This window comes from Acanthaster planci, linkage group LG14 (genome assembly GCF_054643075.1).
Source record: "Acanthaster planci isolate LZ-2023a linkage group LG14, COTS_SCS, whole genome shotgun sequence".
Taxonomy (NCBI): Eukaryota; Metazoa; Echinodermata; class Asteroidea; order Valvatida; family Acanthasteridae; genus Acanthaster; species Acanthaster planci.
In genome coordinates this window covers 3,164,069-3,177,088 of record NC_141790.1, presented here as the reverse complement: position 1 = coordinate 3,177,088, position 13,020 = coordinate 3,164,069, and the positions used below count along the sequence as shown (strand labels likewise).

The 13,020-nt window shown below is 45.3% G+C and overlaps 1 protein-coding gene across 2 annotated transcripts; it reads right to left on the bottom strand.

The window, feature by feature from the left end:
* Window positions 1-545: 545 nt before the first annotated feature.
* Window positions 546-12,533, bottom strand: LOC110988421 (E3 ubiquitin-protein ligase TRIM45-like). 2 transcript variants are annotated; one of them, XM_087145977.1, is made up of 6 exons: window positions 12,045-12,533; window positions 6,063-10,420; window positions 4,501-5,392; window positions 3,267-4,061; window positions 2,371-2,513; window positions 546-1,936 (listed from the first exon to the last, which is right to left on the bottom strand). In XM_087145977.1, the coding sequence occupies exons 3-6, from the start codon at window positions 5,368-5,370 to the stop codon at window positions 1,519-1,521; spliced, it is 2,226 nt and encodes a 741-aa protein (XP_087002103.1). In that variant the 5' UTR covers window positions 5,371-5,392; window positions 6,063-10,420; window positions 12,045-12,533; the 3' UTR covers window positions 546-1,518. The 2 variants fall into 2 exon arrangements, with proteins under 2 accessions (XP_087002103.1, XP_022107579.1); XM_022251887.2 differs by lacking the exon at window positions 6,063-10,420 and having other exon boundaries at window positions 12,045-12,531.
* Between the last annotated feature and the right edge of the window lie 487 nt (window positions 12,534-13,020).

The window sequence follows — 13,020 nt, the reverse complement described above, 5'->3', positions numbered from 1 at the left end:
GCGAACTCTGTCCAATGACTCTTTCCTCAAAAATGTTCATTTGCCCTTCTTAGCGCACTGTAAGGGCCCTGGGGAACAAGGAAACGATTGGGTGAGGTGGGATATCTCAGAGACAGTATCCATATAGTGACCAAGTCGTGTTCCCTGAATATTCTTGTCTGAATAAAAGAAAAAGTAAATGGAAGCTGTTAGTGTCAACCGACGGAAACAGCGGCTGGTTATGATGGCTATATATAGCTGCAGCAAAGTTGATTACAATCACGTGCGCTTGCGCATAAACAAAATTATACCACAGGTTGAGAAATACTGAACAGGAAAGAAGTCTGAAGGATACGGTGTTGCTGCCTTTCCCGATTTCTTGCAGAAACATTACTAGATTGATTTCCACGTATCTAAAAGATTTTAACAGTTTTAAAGGAAGATAGATTTACAAAGACATTGATGTGGCGGCAGGATGCCCCGCTGACGGCAAAACAAGCTTCATTCAATTTAAAGCTAACCGCGGGCTAACCATTAATTAACAAACGTTTACACGGAAACACCACTGAATGCATATTTCAGAATGTTTAATGATTTCAATTGGAGCTGTGGTTGTTGAAATAAGGAAACTGAAAATGGTGAGGAATAACTTCAAAGGTACTATAATTAAAAGATATGGGGTATCCAGTGGCGTAACTGGGGGGGGGGGGCACGGAGGGCACGTTCCCCCTCCCAGCGGATGCCTGTGCCTCCTGGGTGCCCCCAGTTGAAATCTTTGAATAATATCCGTCGTAATGCAGCTACTGGCTGAGCTTATTGTCTTGCGGTTCCCCCATGAAAAAGATGTGTTGAACTCCCGGGTGCCCCCCGGAAAGTTAGCCCTCTAGTTACGCAACTGGGTTTATGATTCATATCGGAGAATAATGAAATTAAGAAAACACAATGTTACTGATATCAAACTGACATTAACACGCGTAAAGTAATGTCATCCTATGTCTTCACTAATATCAAAGAAGTGTGAACACATTCTTGATGCATGTGCACGGAACAAAATGACAGATGAAGAGTTTCTTATTATAAATGAAGAGTTTGTCCTTGTGGCTACTGGGGGCGCTTTACGAAGTGTATCAACGCCATTTTCATGTTGATGTCCTGTTTCGAATTCATGCATACACTCGGGAATTAGTTGGTGGCCACCACAAAGAACGAGTTAATTTCATTTTAACTGAAAATCAGACTACTGGGGTTCTTTGTGTACAATTTTATAGATCATAAAATGGGTCCCTAAGCGTGCAGCGCTACACAGGCAATATGGCTGAAACCACTTAAAGCAGGGCATATAACTTGCACAATGTGGATTCCCAAACATGCCGTGTGTTAGAACTATGCATTCCCATATCTAAACTGGAAGACCCCTCGAAATACACTGGCGTTACATGTCCACAAACCTACTTGCTACCAAGCTGTCACGGTGATTTCGGTGTGGCTGAGGGAGTGAGTGGTGTGGATGGTAAGTTGGTTTCCTTCGGGAGAAACATCTTACACCTTGAAGACTTTGACGGCTTCGTTACCGTAATCCACCACGACTACCTTACCGTGGTTCGTCACGGCCAACCCCAAGGGGTACTGCAGGGCGTCCGCGTCGCTGTCCAACCTCCGGAGGAACCGGCCCTGCTGGTCGAACATCAGAACCCGGTTGTTCCAGTCGTTGCAGACGATAATGTTGTCGTGCGTGTCCACAGCTAGCCCCGTAGGGTAGCGAAGCTGTGCCTCACCGTCGCCCGTAGAGCTGAAGGCCGCCAGGAACTCCCCGTCTGGATCGAAGATCTGGACACGGTGGTTCTCCCGGTCAGAGACAATAATCTCGTCTTTGCTATTCACACCGATGGCAATGGGGCAGCGGAACTCGCCTGTGGCCTTGCCGTATCCGCCGATGTCTTTACGATAGCGGAAGGCACTAAGGTATCCAAAATGTAAAAGTTGACAAAAGATTCGTTCATAAAGTCTCTTTTTTCTGCTTTGATCGGATCGAAGGCCGAAGAGGGCTTAATTTCATTGTGCCTTTTTTGTCAAACTTTTTTCTGCAGTCAGGCCATTCTTCATGTAACAAAGCCTTCGAAAATAGCAGCTTAGTTTGAGTACTGGTCTCTTACAATGAAAGTCCCTAACATCTGGACAAAGAATACGCTAAAAATGTCTCAGGAGCGAAATTTCAATATGGACCCAGATTTATTATAATTGGCCTTTGTGTACTGTGCTTTTGTAGACTGTTGTTACTAACAATGGAAACACTGTTTCCATTCTGTGTCGAAAGGATATAGAAACACTTCTCGTTTAGCAATTCAAATATTTTGAATCGCAATGTTGCTCGTTGTTGTTCTTGAGCCTTACCTGTCGTAGAAGTGGATGCAATGTGTTCCGTGGTCGGCTATGAGGATGCTCCCGATGCTGTTGATCGCCACCCCGCAGGGCCGTCGGAGCTCGCCCGCCCCGAAGCGACGCAGGAGCTGCCCGTCACGAGTACATAGCAGGACCTGGTGTGAAGTCAACGTGCTCCTCTAAGTAAACTATAACTGGCCTGAACTTTAAACCAAGCGACTTTTTGAGTTTAAGGTATTAGGTTTTTCAGACGAGCCAATGCTCGAGGCTCGAGGTCTGAAATCTGGACAAGAAAGTTTTTTTCTATCCGTCTTCGATCTTAGGACAGGTTGCCTTGTAAGAGAGAGCATACTGATGCACACTATAAATCGCGGACTAAAACAAAAATGTGTCTTCAAATTGAGCCAAGAGATCTGGTACCAGATCTCCAAACTCAGTTTAAAAAGTACACATAGTCATAGTAAATTCCGACTGATATAAAACCTGGTCTTAAACCGAATACACCCTCTCCCCGGCGGCCGCGGAACGATTTTCAAAGTGGGGGCGGGGGAGTGTTAGACCAAGAAGCATTAGCCATCAATAGGCCGATCGATGAAGCCCCGCCCCATTATAGGCCCTGCAAAAACGGAGGGGCCATACCCCCCAGTCAAAAAGTGGGGGGAGGGGCACTGTCCCCCCTGCCACCCCCCCTGCCCCCGCTTCTGCCGCCAGTGCCTCTTCCACTGGTATCGCATTGTATTGTGTATACGACGACTAGCCATTCTTACAGCCAAGAGTTTTTTTTTACCTTGGGAAGGATCTTTTACACTCCAACGTATACGGAAACACGACTGGTCAAGAGGGACAGATTTTCCATTGAAGGGAACGCCCACCCGAATAAGACCAATAACAAAAACTCCGAGGCTTACTTGTCTGTTGACGTGGTCTGTGACGAGTATATTCTCTTCATCACCAATCAGCGTGAGACCAAGAGGCTCAAACTTGCTCGGAAAATTCGGGAAGTTCAATTGCTTCCGGTGGTTTCCGTTCAGGTCAAAGACACGGATGCAGTTGTTTCCGGTGTCTGCTACAAATACATCTCCATTGTGCGCTGACACAGCCACGCCCCAAGGCTCCCGTAATCTTGTTATGCAGCCGCCTGCTCCAAACTCGAGGACCTTGCGGGCGGGCCTGTGTACGATAATCTCGAAGGGGCTGTTCACAATCTGGCGGCCGAAGACGGCCACGAAGAGGCGGTGCCGGCCCTCGCCGTTGGAACGGAACACGATATCGTACGTCCCGTCTTCGTTGTCTTTGACCCGGGCCAGCCCGACCTCGTCGGCCGGGGAGCAGAGTTTGGCGCTCACTGCGGCGCCCCCTGTCACGACAGGATTCCCAGACGCATCCCGCGTCTCCAGGCAGACGCAAGCGTCCTCACCGGCGAGAACGTCCCGGGGGAATTCCTCCTCTGGTTTTAGCACGGACTGTGAGGCAATGGCCTGGTGACACTCGATATGTCCGAGCAGCGAGGCTCGGCTGAACTCCATCTCGCCGCAGGCAAAGCCGATATGGCCGTTCTCCTCTATTGTGGTGGTGATTTCAATATCGATGGTCTCCTCCAATTTGCGTGTTGTCTCTCTGTTGACGAAAAGGAGAGCTGTGTCGTTTCCCTCGGAGAGTAGGTTCTCCGTTACGCTGCAGACACTGCTTGTTTTATCGAGAACCTGAGAATGACACAGCGAACACATATGTAAGATTTATAATCCTGGATTAATATCTTCAAGTCTACAACAGCTGTTTCAAAAAACGGGGTACAGGCATCTCGCACATGCACCTGTTAATCATAAGAATTCTGAGGAGCAACGAAAGGAAATCTTTGTACGAGTCATGTTTTGAAATCGCACACAGGCAAGATCACCGCAGTTAGGCAACTGTGCGTGTGGGACGTGCCCACCAAGTAATCTTCTGAAAACCCTTTAACATAATTCCTGAAAGTGTTCATCTGCAAAAGGAGCTTCGATTGTTGAATGACGTTCAAACAAGTTCCCGCGTGTACGTGTTTTCTGATTGATTTCAGCTGTCTTTTATTGGTGCTGTGAGTCTTTTGGTTTATACAGGAGTGAAAGATTGTTTCTTGTCGAAGAAAACTAGGATCTGTTTTACCTGTTGCAACAGCTCTGTTTCCGAGTTCAATGCCTCCCTTCTTGTTGTGTAACATTGGTTTAGCTCCTCCAGTGTTTCTTGCTCGTATCTCGCCACGGTCTCAGCGAGACTCTCCGCCCGCTCACGGATCATAGCCTCCGCTCGGCTACGATTCAGCTGCAGTTGCCGGTTTGTCTCCTTCAGGACAGCCAGGTTGTCTCGGAGTGTCTCCACCCGTCCCTTGGCTCGCTCCACCAACTGGGCGAGCACAACACGGCGCTGCTCGGCCGCCTCGTGCCGTTTGCGGTGCTTGTGCCGGGGCGGCCGGTGATTGGTGGCCCGACACCGGTAGCAGATGGGCACGTCGCAGGTCTCGCAGTAGAGGTCGAATTGCTCCCGGTCGTGGTTGGCACAGAACTTGGCGCTGTTGTCCAGGGAGTCCAGCCGGACCAGCATGCCGCTGGTCTGATACTCGTCCACCGAGGTCAGCCGGTGGCTGCGGGTCATACGGAGCCGGCGGTGGGCGTTGGCACAGTCCACGCATAGGAACTCGTTGCAGTCAAAGCAGTGGTAGGCCGCCTCGCTGTCACACCCATGGCATGTCGGGGCGCTGGACGACACCCGCCGCTTCTGCTTGATGAAGTCAATGATGCCGTTTACAAAGAAGTTGTCTGGAAGTGAGGCCACTCCGCCATCGCCCAAGGGGTACTCCATTCGGCAGATGGGGCAGGAAAGCTTACCGTCGTTCTGGTTGACCCAGAGCTCCAGACAGCTGGCGCAGAAGGTGTGCTGGCAAGCGAGGACCTTCGGCTTCTTCAGGCGGTCGATGCAGAGGGGACATTGCAAAAATTGCCGGTCCAGCTCCTCGGCTCGAAGAACGTTGGTCGCCATCTTGGACTTGGATCTACGCAACCTAAAATACCATTACGGAGTAACACAATAAGAATACATAAAATACATGGACACAGTTTAATTTGAACATGTTCTGGAACTTGAAAAGAAAAACCATATAAAAGCATGGACATACGAAAAAAATCTTATGCAAAGTTCTGTAATTTAACCAACGTCTTTATAATCCAGTGACAAATATCGACACGAATTTTTATTTTGTGTCTAGACACAGATTTCCAAAGGGCATTTGTAATTTAACCAACGTTAGAGAAAATCAACCATTTTTAAGTGCTCAGCCGCGGGTTCGGTGAAAAGATTTTAACGTGACTGGTCTTCCTTCTTGGCCGCAGCGAACTTTATTATTCGAAAGTAAGGCTCCACTCCCACCAGAGAGCAACAGTGCTGCATCCTTGTGCAGAAGGCTCTCTGCCGAAAGTGTCATAAAGGGATCCCAATACGACGCTTTTGGAGTCAATCTGCGCACTTTCGCGTTTGAAAACGAGGCTGTATGTGTCAGATTCAATTTTTAATACGATCAGACGATTGAAAGTAAGGAGTCAAGACACAAAATACATAAAGGTATGTTAAATTCAGACTTTTCAGGCTGCAAATTTTTGTGGAAGAGTCTTTCAGGATGACTCGATACGTGAAATCAAAATAAAATAATGGCAATTTACTGCAAACTAACGTACCTGCGATGGTCGTTTATCTTGTGCAGTGGGCGTGGTTTAAATTGAAGTGGCACCACACTTACGAACCGGATACTGCATGTACTGTGTCGACTCTGCGAGCGCGCGCGAGCAAGTTCAACCAGAGAGCCTCGGTTTCGATGTGGATATGCGCAGATGGCGCTATTGTGAAATCCATCTATAGGTCGTAGGAAGCTCAGGGCAGCGTTGAGTCATGCGCGAGCAATTTATTACAAGTGGCCAGAACGCTTAGCCTAATTATCCTACTAACAGTCCAGCAACACGCAAATCTTCAACTTCAAACCATAATCGACATATACGCCAAATGCATCACGATCGACATCATACGACACCAGTATGCCACCCGGATTCACTTTTTGTCAGAATGCAATATCGCCCGATCGCCAGAGACTTTGTTGAAGAAGTATACTCCACGGGTGTGAATCATTACAGTCAATAAAGACATGATGTTAACACTGAAGCATTTTAATAGACAGCAGCAGCGGGCCTGAATCATCAGGCTGCATGTCCTCGTTGCTCATCAACGGAGGCTGTCAGGCATTACTGTATCCTGCGGTCTCTAGGGGCGATGTGCCGGCATGTCTTCCGCTGGTATATTGTCCGCCCAGAGTCAGGAGACCTTGGTGAGAGATGATGCCGCGCACAGGCTGCTCACGTCGGCTTCGTCCAAGCAAACCATCAAAAGTTCAGACAAAACCAATCACTTGGGAGCTGAGGCCTAACTATGCAGAAATCTCCAAGGAGGCCACTGGGGGTTGCACAAGTTTTGGAAGGGGGCATACACGTATATCAGTGTACATTTCAAAATGCTAAACGGGAGTGACACCTAGGGTGTAAGGATTTCACAGGGGGAACTCTTTGAGAGCAGTAAAATTCATTAACAAATTATAGAAAAAAAAAACTTTCGCAAAATCATTGTGAAGCTCATGTGCTGTCTGAGTGTCCATCGTATTTTTCTATGGCTCACATTTCTTATCATTTTCTCGTTTAAATTAATAAATTATATTGATAGGACTGATTATTATGCTTCTAGTCCAGTAAGCCCTTTTGAGTTTTTGATGTGGATATGGCTAGAAATAATACATGGGCCTACAGTTACCGCCAGCTATTGGCTGTACTTATTTTCCAAAGTAGTGCTACTACTAGCCAAAGACATACCTATGTAGGCTATAGTAGACCAATTGTGTCCGCTAAGTCATGTGACCTATGGCGGCTATTACTCACATAGCAAAGTGTGTTTTAAGTGTTGTTTACCAAAAACTGAAACCAGTTTTTGTACGCAGCCGACCAGTATTCTGAGTATTGCACCGACTGTTGGCTTTATTTGTTTTGTAAATGACACTTATGACACATTTCGCTACGGGGGGACGTGTTTGTTGATTTTTGATACCACTACAGGTCACGTGACTTAGCAGGTGCAATCTGTCTATTCGGACACAGTATTTCACCAAGAGCTATATTCAAGTCGGTTCCTGGTTCCTTCAATCCACTGTATCTGACAATTCAGTGGGGGGGGGGACCAGTCTGAAAACAAGAGGTCTGTCTTTCTGGTCCCATACTAACAGGGAAGTGCTTTCTATCGACAACGATGCTTCGCAGTTCTAGTATTAAGGGGATGTAAGACGGTGTCCGAAGCGGGTTTTCAGAGCTACGGCTACGTCTACTGTCAGCGTGTCTCCGCCTATTTCCAATGGGGCGAGGACCTAGACTTGGCTCCAGACAACAGATTCGGATGCAGCCAAATAATTACTATGCAAAAGCCCGACCAGATGCCTTTGTGAAAACTCAGCCTTGTGTCAGCTTATGATCCGTCTGCAGCTTCAAAAATAGCTCTGCATATTGTCCTTTGTGATAGTCGGACAATTAATGTTGTAAAAAAGACTCTGTACAGACTGCACACAAGAGTGATCAGGGCGGCGCGGCGGAACCGCCCATGGTTGCGATGTACTTGTACATGTATACGGACATCATGCTTGCCTGGTTTAATTATACCATGTACATGTACGCAGTAATAAATGCATAAATACTCAACACAGTACACAAGAAGCCAAGCTTTAATAAATGACGTTTTAAGAATACTCAAGAAGCAATTCTTTTAGACAAACTAAAATTATATTCAACGCTCTTTCTAAATAAGTAGCACACAAAATAAGTTCGATAACTGCATATATAATAAACTGGAGTGACAGGTACTTATTATAAATCAAGAAAATCCGTAGTCAAAAAATTGGCCTTATAGGTATGGGGTGAAGCGAAGCTTCTTGTCCCCAATCTGTGGACAAGTACAGCTACAACAAGCAATGCAAGCAAATAACCTACAAGGAAAAACAAAAACAAGTGCAATAAACAAGCACTGTATTTCAAATGTATAAGGTCTGTGAAGACTTGCAACGACCTTAATCACCAAGTAAGAAGACACGAGGTTGCAAAGGTTGGAAATGCTTGGCAGGCGCTGTCATCAGTGATAGTTTATGACTCAATGAAAGTGATAAGCTCCAGTTGTCAGCTCGTTTCTGGTTCTGCAAGGGTCGTCGCCCTGTCTTGATTTAAGACATGTTTGGGCAAACGATGAATCGGTGTCGTTTAACAGCTAACGAATCGATGCACACATATTTTGCACAACAGAAAATCTGGAAGTTTGTGCTCGGTGACATCATAGAGGAAGGACACAGAAGGAGTTTGAAATACCGCTTTCTGGAATACCCGGTATGTCCATAGCCAGAGCGCAGCGCACGCCTGCTACTCACCACCTGTTTTGCAACCATAAGCCCTCTTTGTACCCTATGATCGTCGCCGAAATTTTTCGTTGATAATCTGCATCCCTAAAACGTTGTGTACTGCAGTATAGGAAGTTGAATATTCATGCCATCGTTGGTGCTTGATATGATCCGACAACAACATCAAATTTAGTGCTTGCGTAGTTGCTTTTAATAGGCTGTGTACCCGAAGTGTTCATGTGCAGTTGTTGCCCTTATCGAACGCTTTCTTCTGGACTTCTTTTTGGAATAAATAGCCAAGCTCTTTGTAAGATTTTGTGTTTTGTTTGAATAATTTTTATTATGGCATTTTTACAAAGGCGTATTTTATGAGATTTCACGATCACTCCCTGTGATGAAATAGCGCATTTGTTCCTAATGAACTGAGCTTTCCAGAAGTAGTGAAGATTTTGATGGCCAGTCTTAGCCAAATTCGTACCTATTCTTTGAACACTGATGTATTGGACGGAGGAGACTAGAATTACAAACATTGCATGGATAGTGAAACAGTGTGTCAAAATTTTAAAAGTTCATTTATGATGGCAAACGTAGGTCTAATATCAGGAATTTTTCTCTCTCTATTTCCTGGTCACATCGATAGTTTGTATTTAATTGCAAGCAAAAAACTACAAGTATTGCCAGGATATTACTGGCCCCGCTTGTCTGGCTAAGATGCAGGCAGCAATAAGGCATTTTTGGAACGTTTTTTATTATTCGTCAGACGCGGCGGCGACCATCATTGGGCGCTCTGAAGTGCGTGCGATACAACTCCTTCTGTGTCCTTCCTCCATGGTGACACGAGGCTACTGTTGACTGCAGCGTTCCATCTGATGAATGCATCATAAGTTCTGCCAAGCTATACAGTCTCAGGCACTTTAAAAGATGTGAAACTGGAGACGATAATGTCAACTGCGACAGCCACGACCGTGTGAATGACAGAAAGGACACTGACAATAAAAACATTACCATATGATAACGGCAAAATGGGGAGGCCGTAAGAAGAATAATGCCCAGAACATGCCTAAATTGTAGGCTTACACTAATTTCTTTGTTTTCAACTGAAAAACCCAAAACCAGTCCGATGCGCATCAAACGATAAAGGCCTACATAAGAATCCCCATTCGCCATTTGGAAAAAAATGACACCATTCTCTAGGAAAAGAAATGTAGGTTGACAAAACAACTAAATATGGCTTTCATCAAATTCGCTTATATCCAACCTTATTAATTTGAAACGACGGCTAACTGATTATTACCCCAATGGCAACAGAATTCATTAAATGGCAATCAGGGCATTACTTTCAAAACCCATTTTGCGAACTGGTACAGTGTTTGTATCTCGTCGTCGATTTGCTTGAGTCGTTTGTTTTGACGTTCCCCCAAAACATCGCCTTAGGGAGTAAAGAAATCTGCAATGTGTTCTGACATAATGACAGATAGAGACAGCATGAGGAAACCTTGCTTAAAGTTACTTCACTCTGCAATCTGTGTACTCTGAGGACATGTTTGGAGACCTTCATTGAAGGTATGTTATATTTGTGGAAAGCATTTTGACAGCGTCATCGTCATCTTGCAGAGTTCTGCCCTGGAGATGGGGAGGCAATAAATTTTGAAAACTTTATTTCATTAATATTGTAGTTATTTCAACTGGCCACTGTCGCAATTCATATGCAATGCAGTAAATGTATGGGAGATGATGTGAAAGAAACGTCACACGATTATTAAGTTGAAACATTTACAATTTTTTTCTTTTTGCTCATATAGAATAACGAAAATGAAACATCGTATTCAAAGTCTATGTTGTAGACTATTGGGACATCGAACGATCTATTCGTTGTATTCCAGTCACAAAATGGTCAATGATACATCAGGTCATCAAACGTGGGACTAGAACGCATGACTTCCTGTTTCTAGGGAGGTTCAATTCTACGGCTAATATAGGCCAAGACAAGACATAGCTTGACTATGTGTCGTGTTTTCTATGAGATTATATGGCGCTGGGGGAGAGAGAAACCATAAATATTATAAAACATTAAAATGCATTCCGTTTCATGAATGAGTCCTAAGATTCTCGGGCGCATCATTTATTAATATCTAGCTGGTAAATCGTCCTTTGATTTATGATAAACAATTTAGTAATAATTTCACCGAGCTTAATATCAGACTACTTTATGTACCCGTCGCTGTTGGCCCGTAAATCGTGTTTTGAATCACCGTGGAAAGATAAAAGTAGCCAGATGAGATTTGGTTTCGCGCGCTGGAGTGGAGGAAAAATCTTGAGAATGTGGCGCGCGCCAAAAATGTGCCGGGCACTGCCGGGGCACTAGCGACTCACTTCTACGTACGTGCGTGAACACCGTTAACTGAACACGGTCTCAACGGCTATTTTCTGTTGCAATCTTTGGGCAAACCGACTCATGATCCACCCTGTCGAAGTTAAGTTCGCGTCTGTGAAGTAACAGAATGGATTTTGTAAACCATATACATTATATGGTAGGCATTTTAATATTCTTGTGTGTTAACTCCACGCTGCGTGTGAACTAAAGGTCAGACTATAAAGGTGCACGTGCGTTGTTTGAATTTTGAACATTTTGTTTCCAGTTAACAGAAGCATGTGTTGTTTGTTGTTCATACATTCCAATACAGGAAAGATATTCAGGAATAAATCAGTGATACAACTGCATGTGATTCTACATTGTACTTACGATCGAGTGAAAAAAGCCTATACTAATATAAAACAGTAGGCCTACCCTTAAAGATGCAGTATTGTCCAAGTTGGTTGTTATGTTTTGTCATAATGGCGTTTTCAGCTACTCGGGCTATTCGCGTCATTTACTATACGTTTATCACATTACGGAGTTAGGAAGAAGGTCTGGTTTAGAGGGAGGAGGAAACCGTCGGAGTAATCGGAGAAAACCTGCGAGAGCGAGTACGGACTGGAAACCAAATGCACTTAAAGCCTGGGCCAAGCTGGGACTTGAACCCGGACCTCATTGGTAGGTGCAAAGCGAGGAAAGATCTGCTACACTAACCCGCTCTGAGATGGTTGTGTAGTTGAGGTGTGTTACAAACAGATGAGTATACACAGTTTTTGTATGAACCACATGCACACCTCTTATCCCAACCCGAGCCACGCCCATCAAGCTTGACGTAAAACGTGCTACTGTAAGTGCATATGGCCTCATCAGTACCTAGTGATTCGCACTCACCTTCACCTTGGCTCACAAACTTAAACGATTGTGACTGTCATGGCGGTGCATATACTGTCAACTCGCCGCGGTGTATTCTATAAGGCCGTCCATGATGCGCTTACCGTACGTGGCCCTGTATCACATCAATCCTGGCACAATCGTGGCACACAAATATGCAAGCGAAGGATGCCACAAACTTTACAGAATAAATCTTATGTTCTTCCCCTTCCAGACCAGGCAGAAATCGCGGCCTTCTCTTCTAGAAATTTCCGGCACACGTCGGTAAAGCTATCCACGTCGTTGGCCTGCGCTTGGCCCACATGCATGTGGTGTGCTCGCGCGCGAGTCGGGCTGGAATCCTGGCCCGCAACATGAACTGAATATAACTGCAGTGCCTGTATGTTGTTCCTGCACGCTGCATGCCCGTCCTATATTTTAAACACCAGTAGAGGTATTTATAGGTCGTTAACGGTCCCTAAGCGGCCTGCTCTGACTAGAGTAGGGGCGGTCGCTGGTGCCAATTCAAGCTTACCCTAAAAAAAAAAAAAAAAGCCTCTTGCATCATTTTTTGGGGGGCTGAACTTGTCAGCTCTTGAGAGCCAAAGGGAAGATTTTCCGTGTTAGGCCAACCTAGTGCAATCAAGTCCCCCCAAAATGACCTCTCAAACCCCCAACATAATCCTTCCACTTCAAGTTGTCATTCACCATGAGCTGCAACGTTTTACCTTTAACTTGTACAATGTGTTACGTGTTCAATACTTCTCAAACAGAGGTCAACTTTATGATACAGTGGACACAATGCTCTTGCAAGATTTCTGCTTTTGTTTCTGCATGTTGTACCTGGAGCGGAGTAACTTGATAGCTTCAGATAGAGGGTCGGGGGATGGTTGAACGACATGGGAGTTGTCAATGGACGTGCAGTTCTTTAGTGCCCTGTTTGAATTAAAGAGGCGCATACACTGTGAAGTCATTATCCATTCGTCAACCATGTCTA

Excerpts from the sequence above, each read along its gene's own strand:
- LOC110988421 (XM_087145977.1), bottom strand. The coding sequence starts at position 5,370 with ATGGCGACCAACGTTCTTCGAGCCGAGGAGCTGGACCGGCAATTTTTG. Across the intron at positions 4,062-4,500 it reads AAACAGAGCTGTTGCAACAG|GTTCTCGATAAAACAAGCAG; the intron begins GTAAAACAGATC and ends TGTCATTCTCAG. Across the intron at positions 1,937-2,370 it reads TGCATCCACTTCTACGACAG|TGCCTTCCGCTATCGTAAAG; the intron begins GTAAGGCTCAAG and ends TGGATACCTTAG.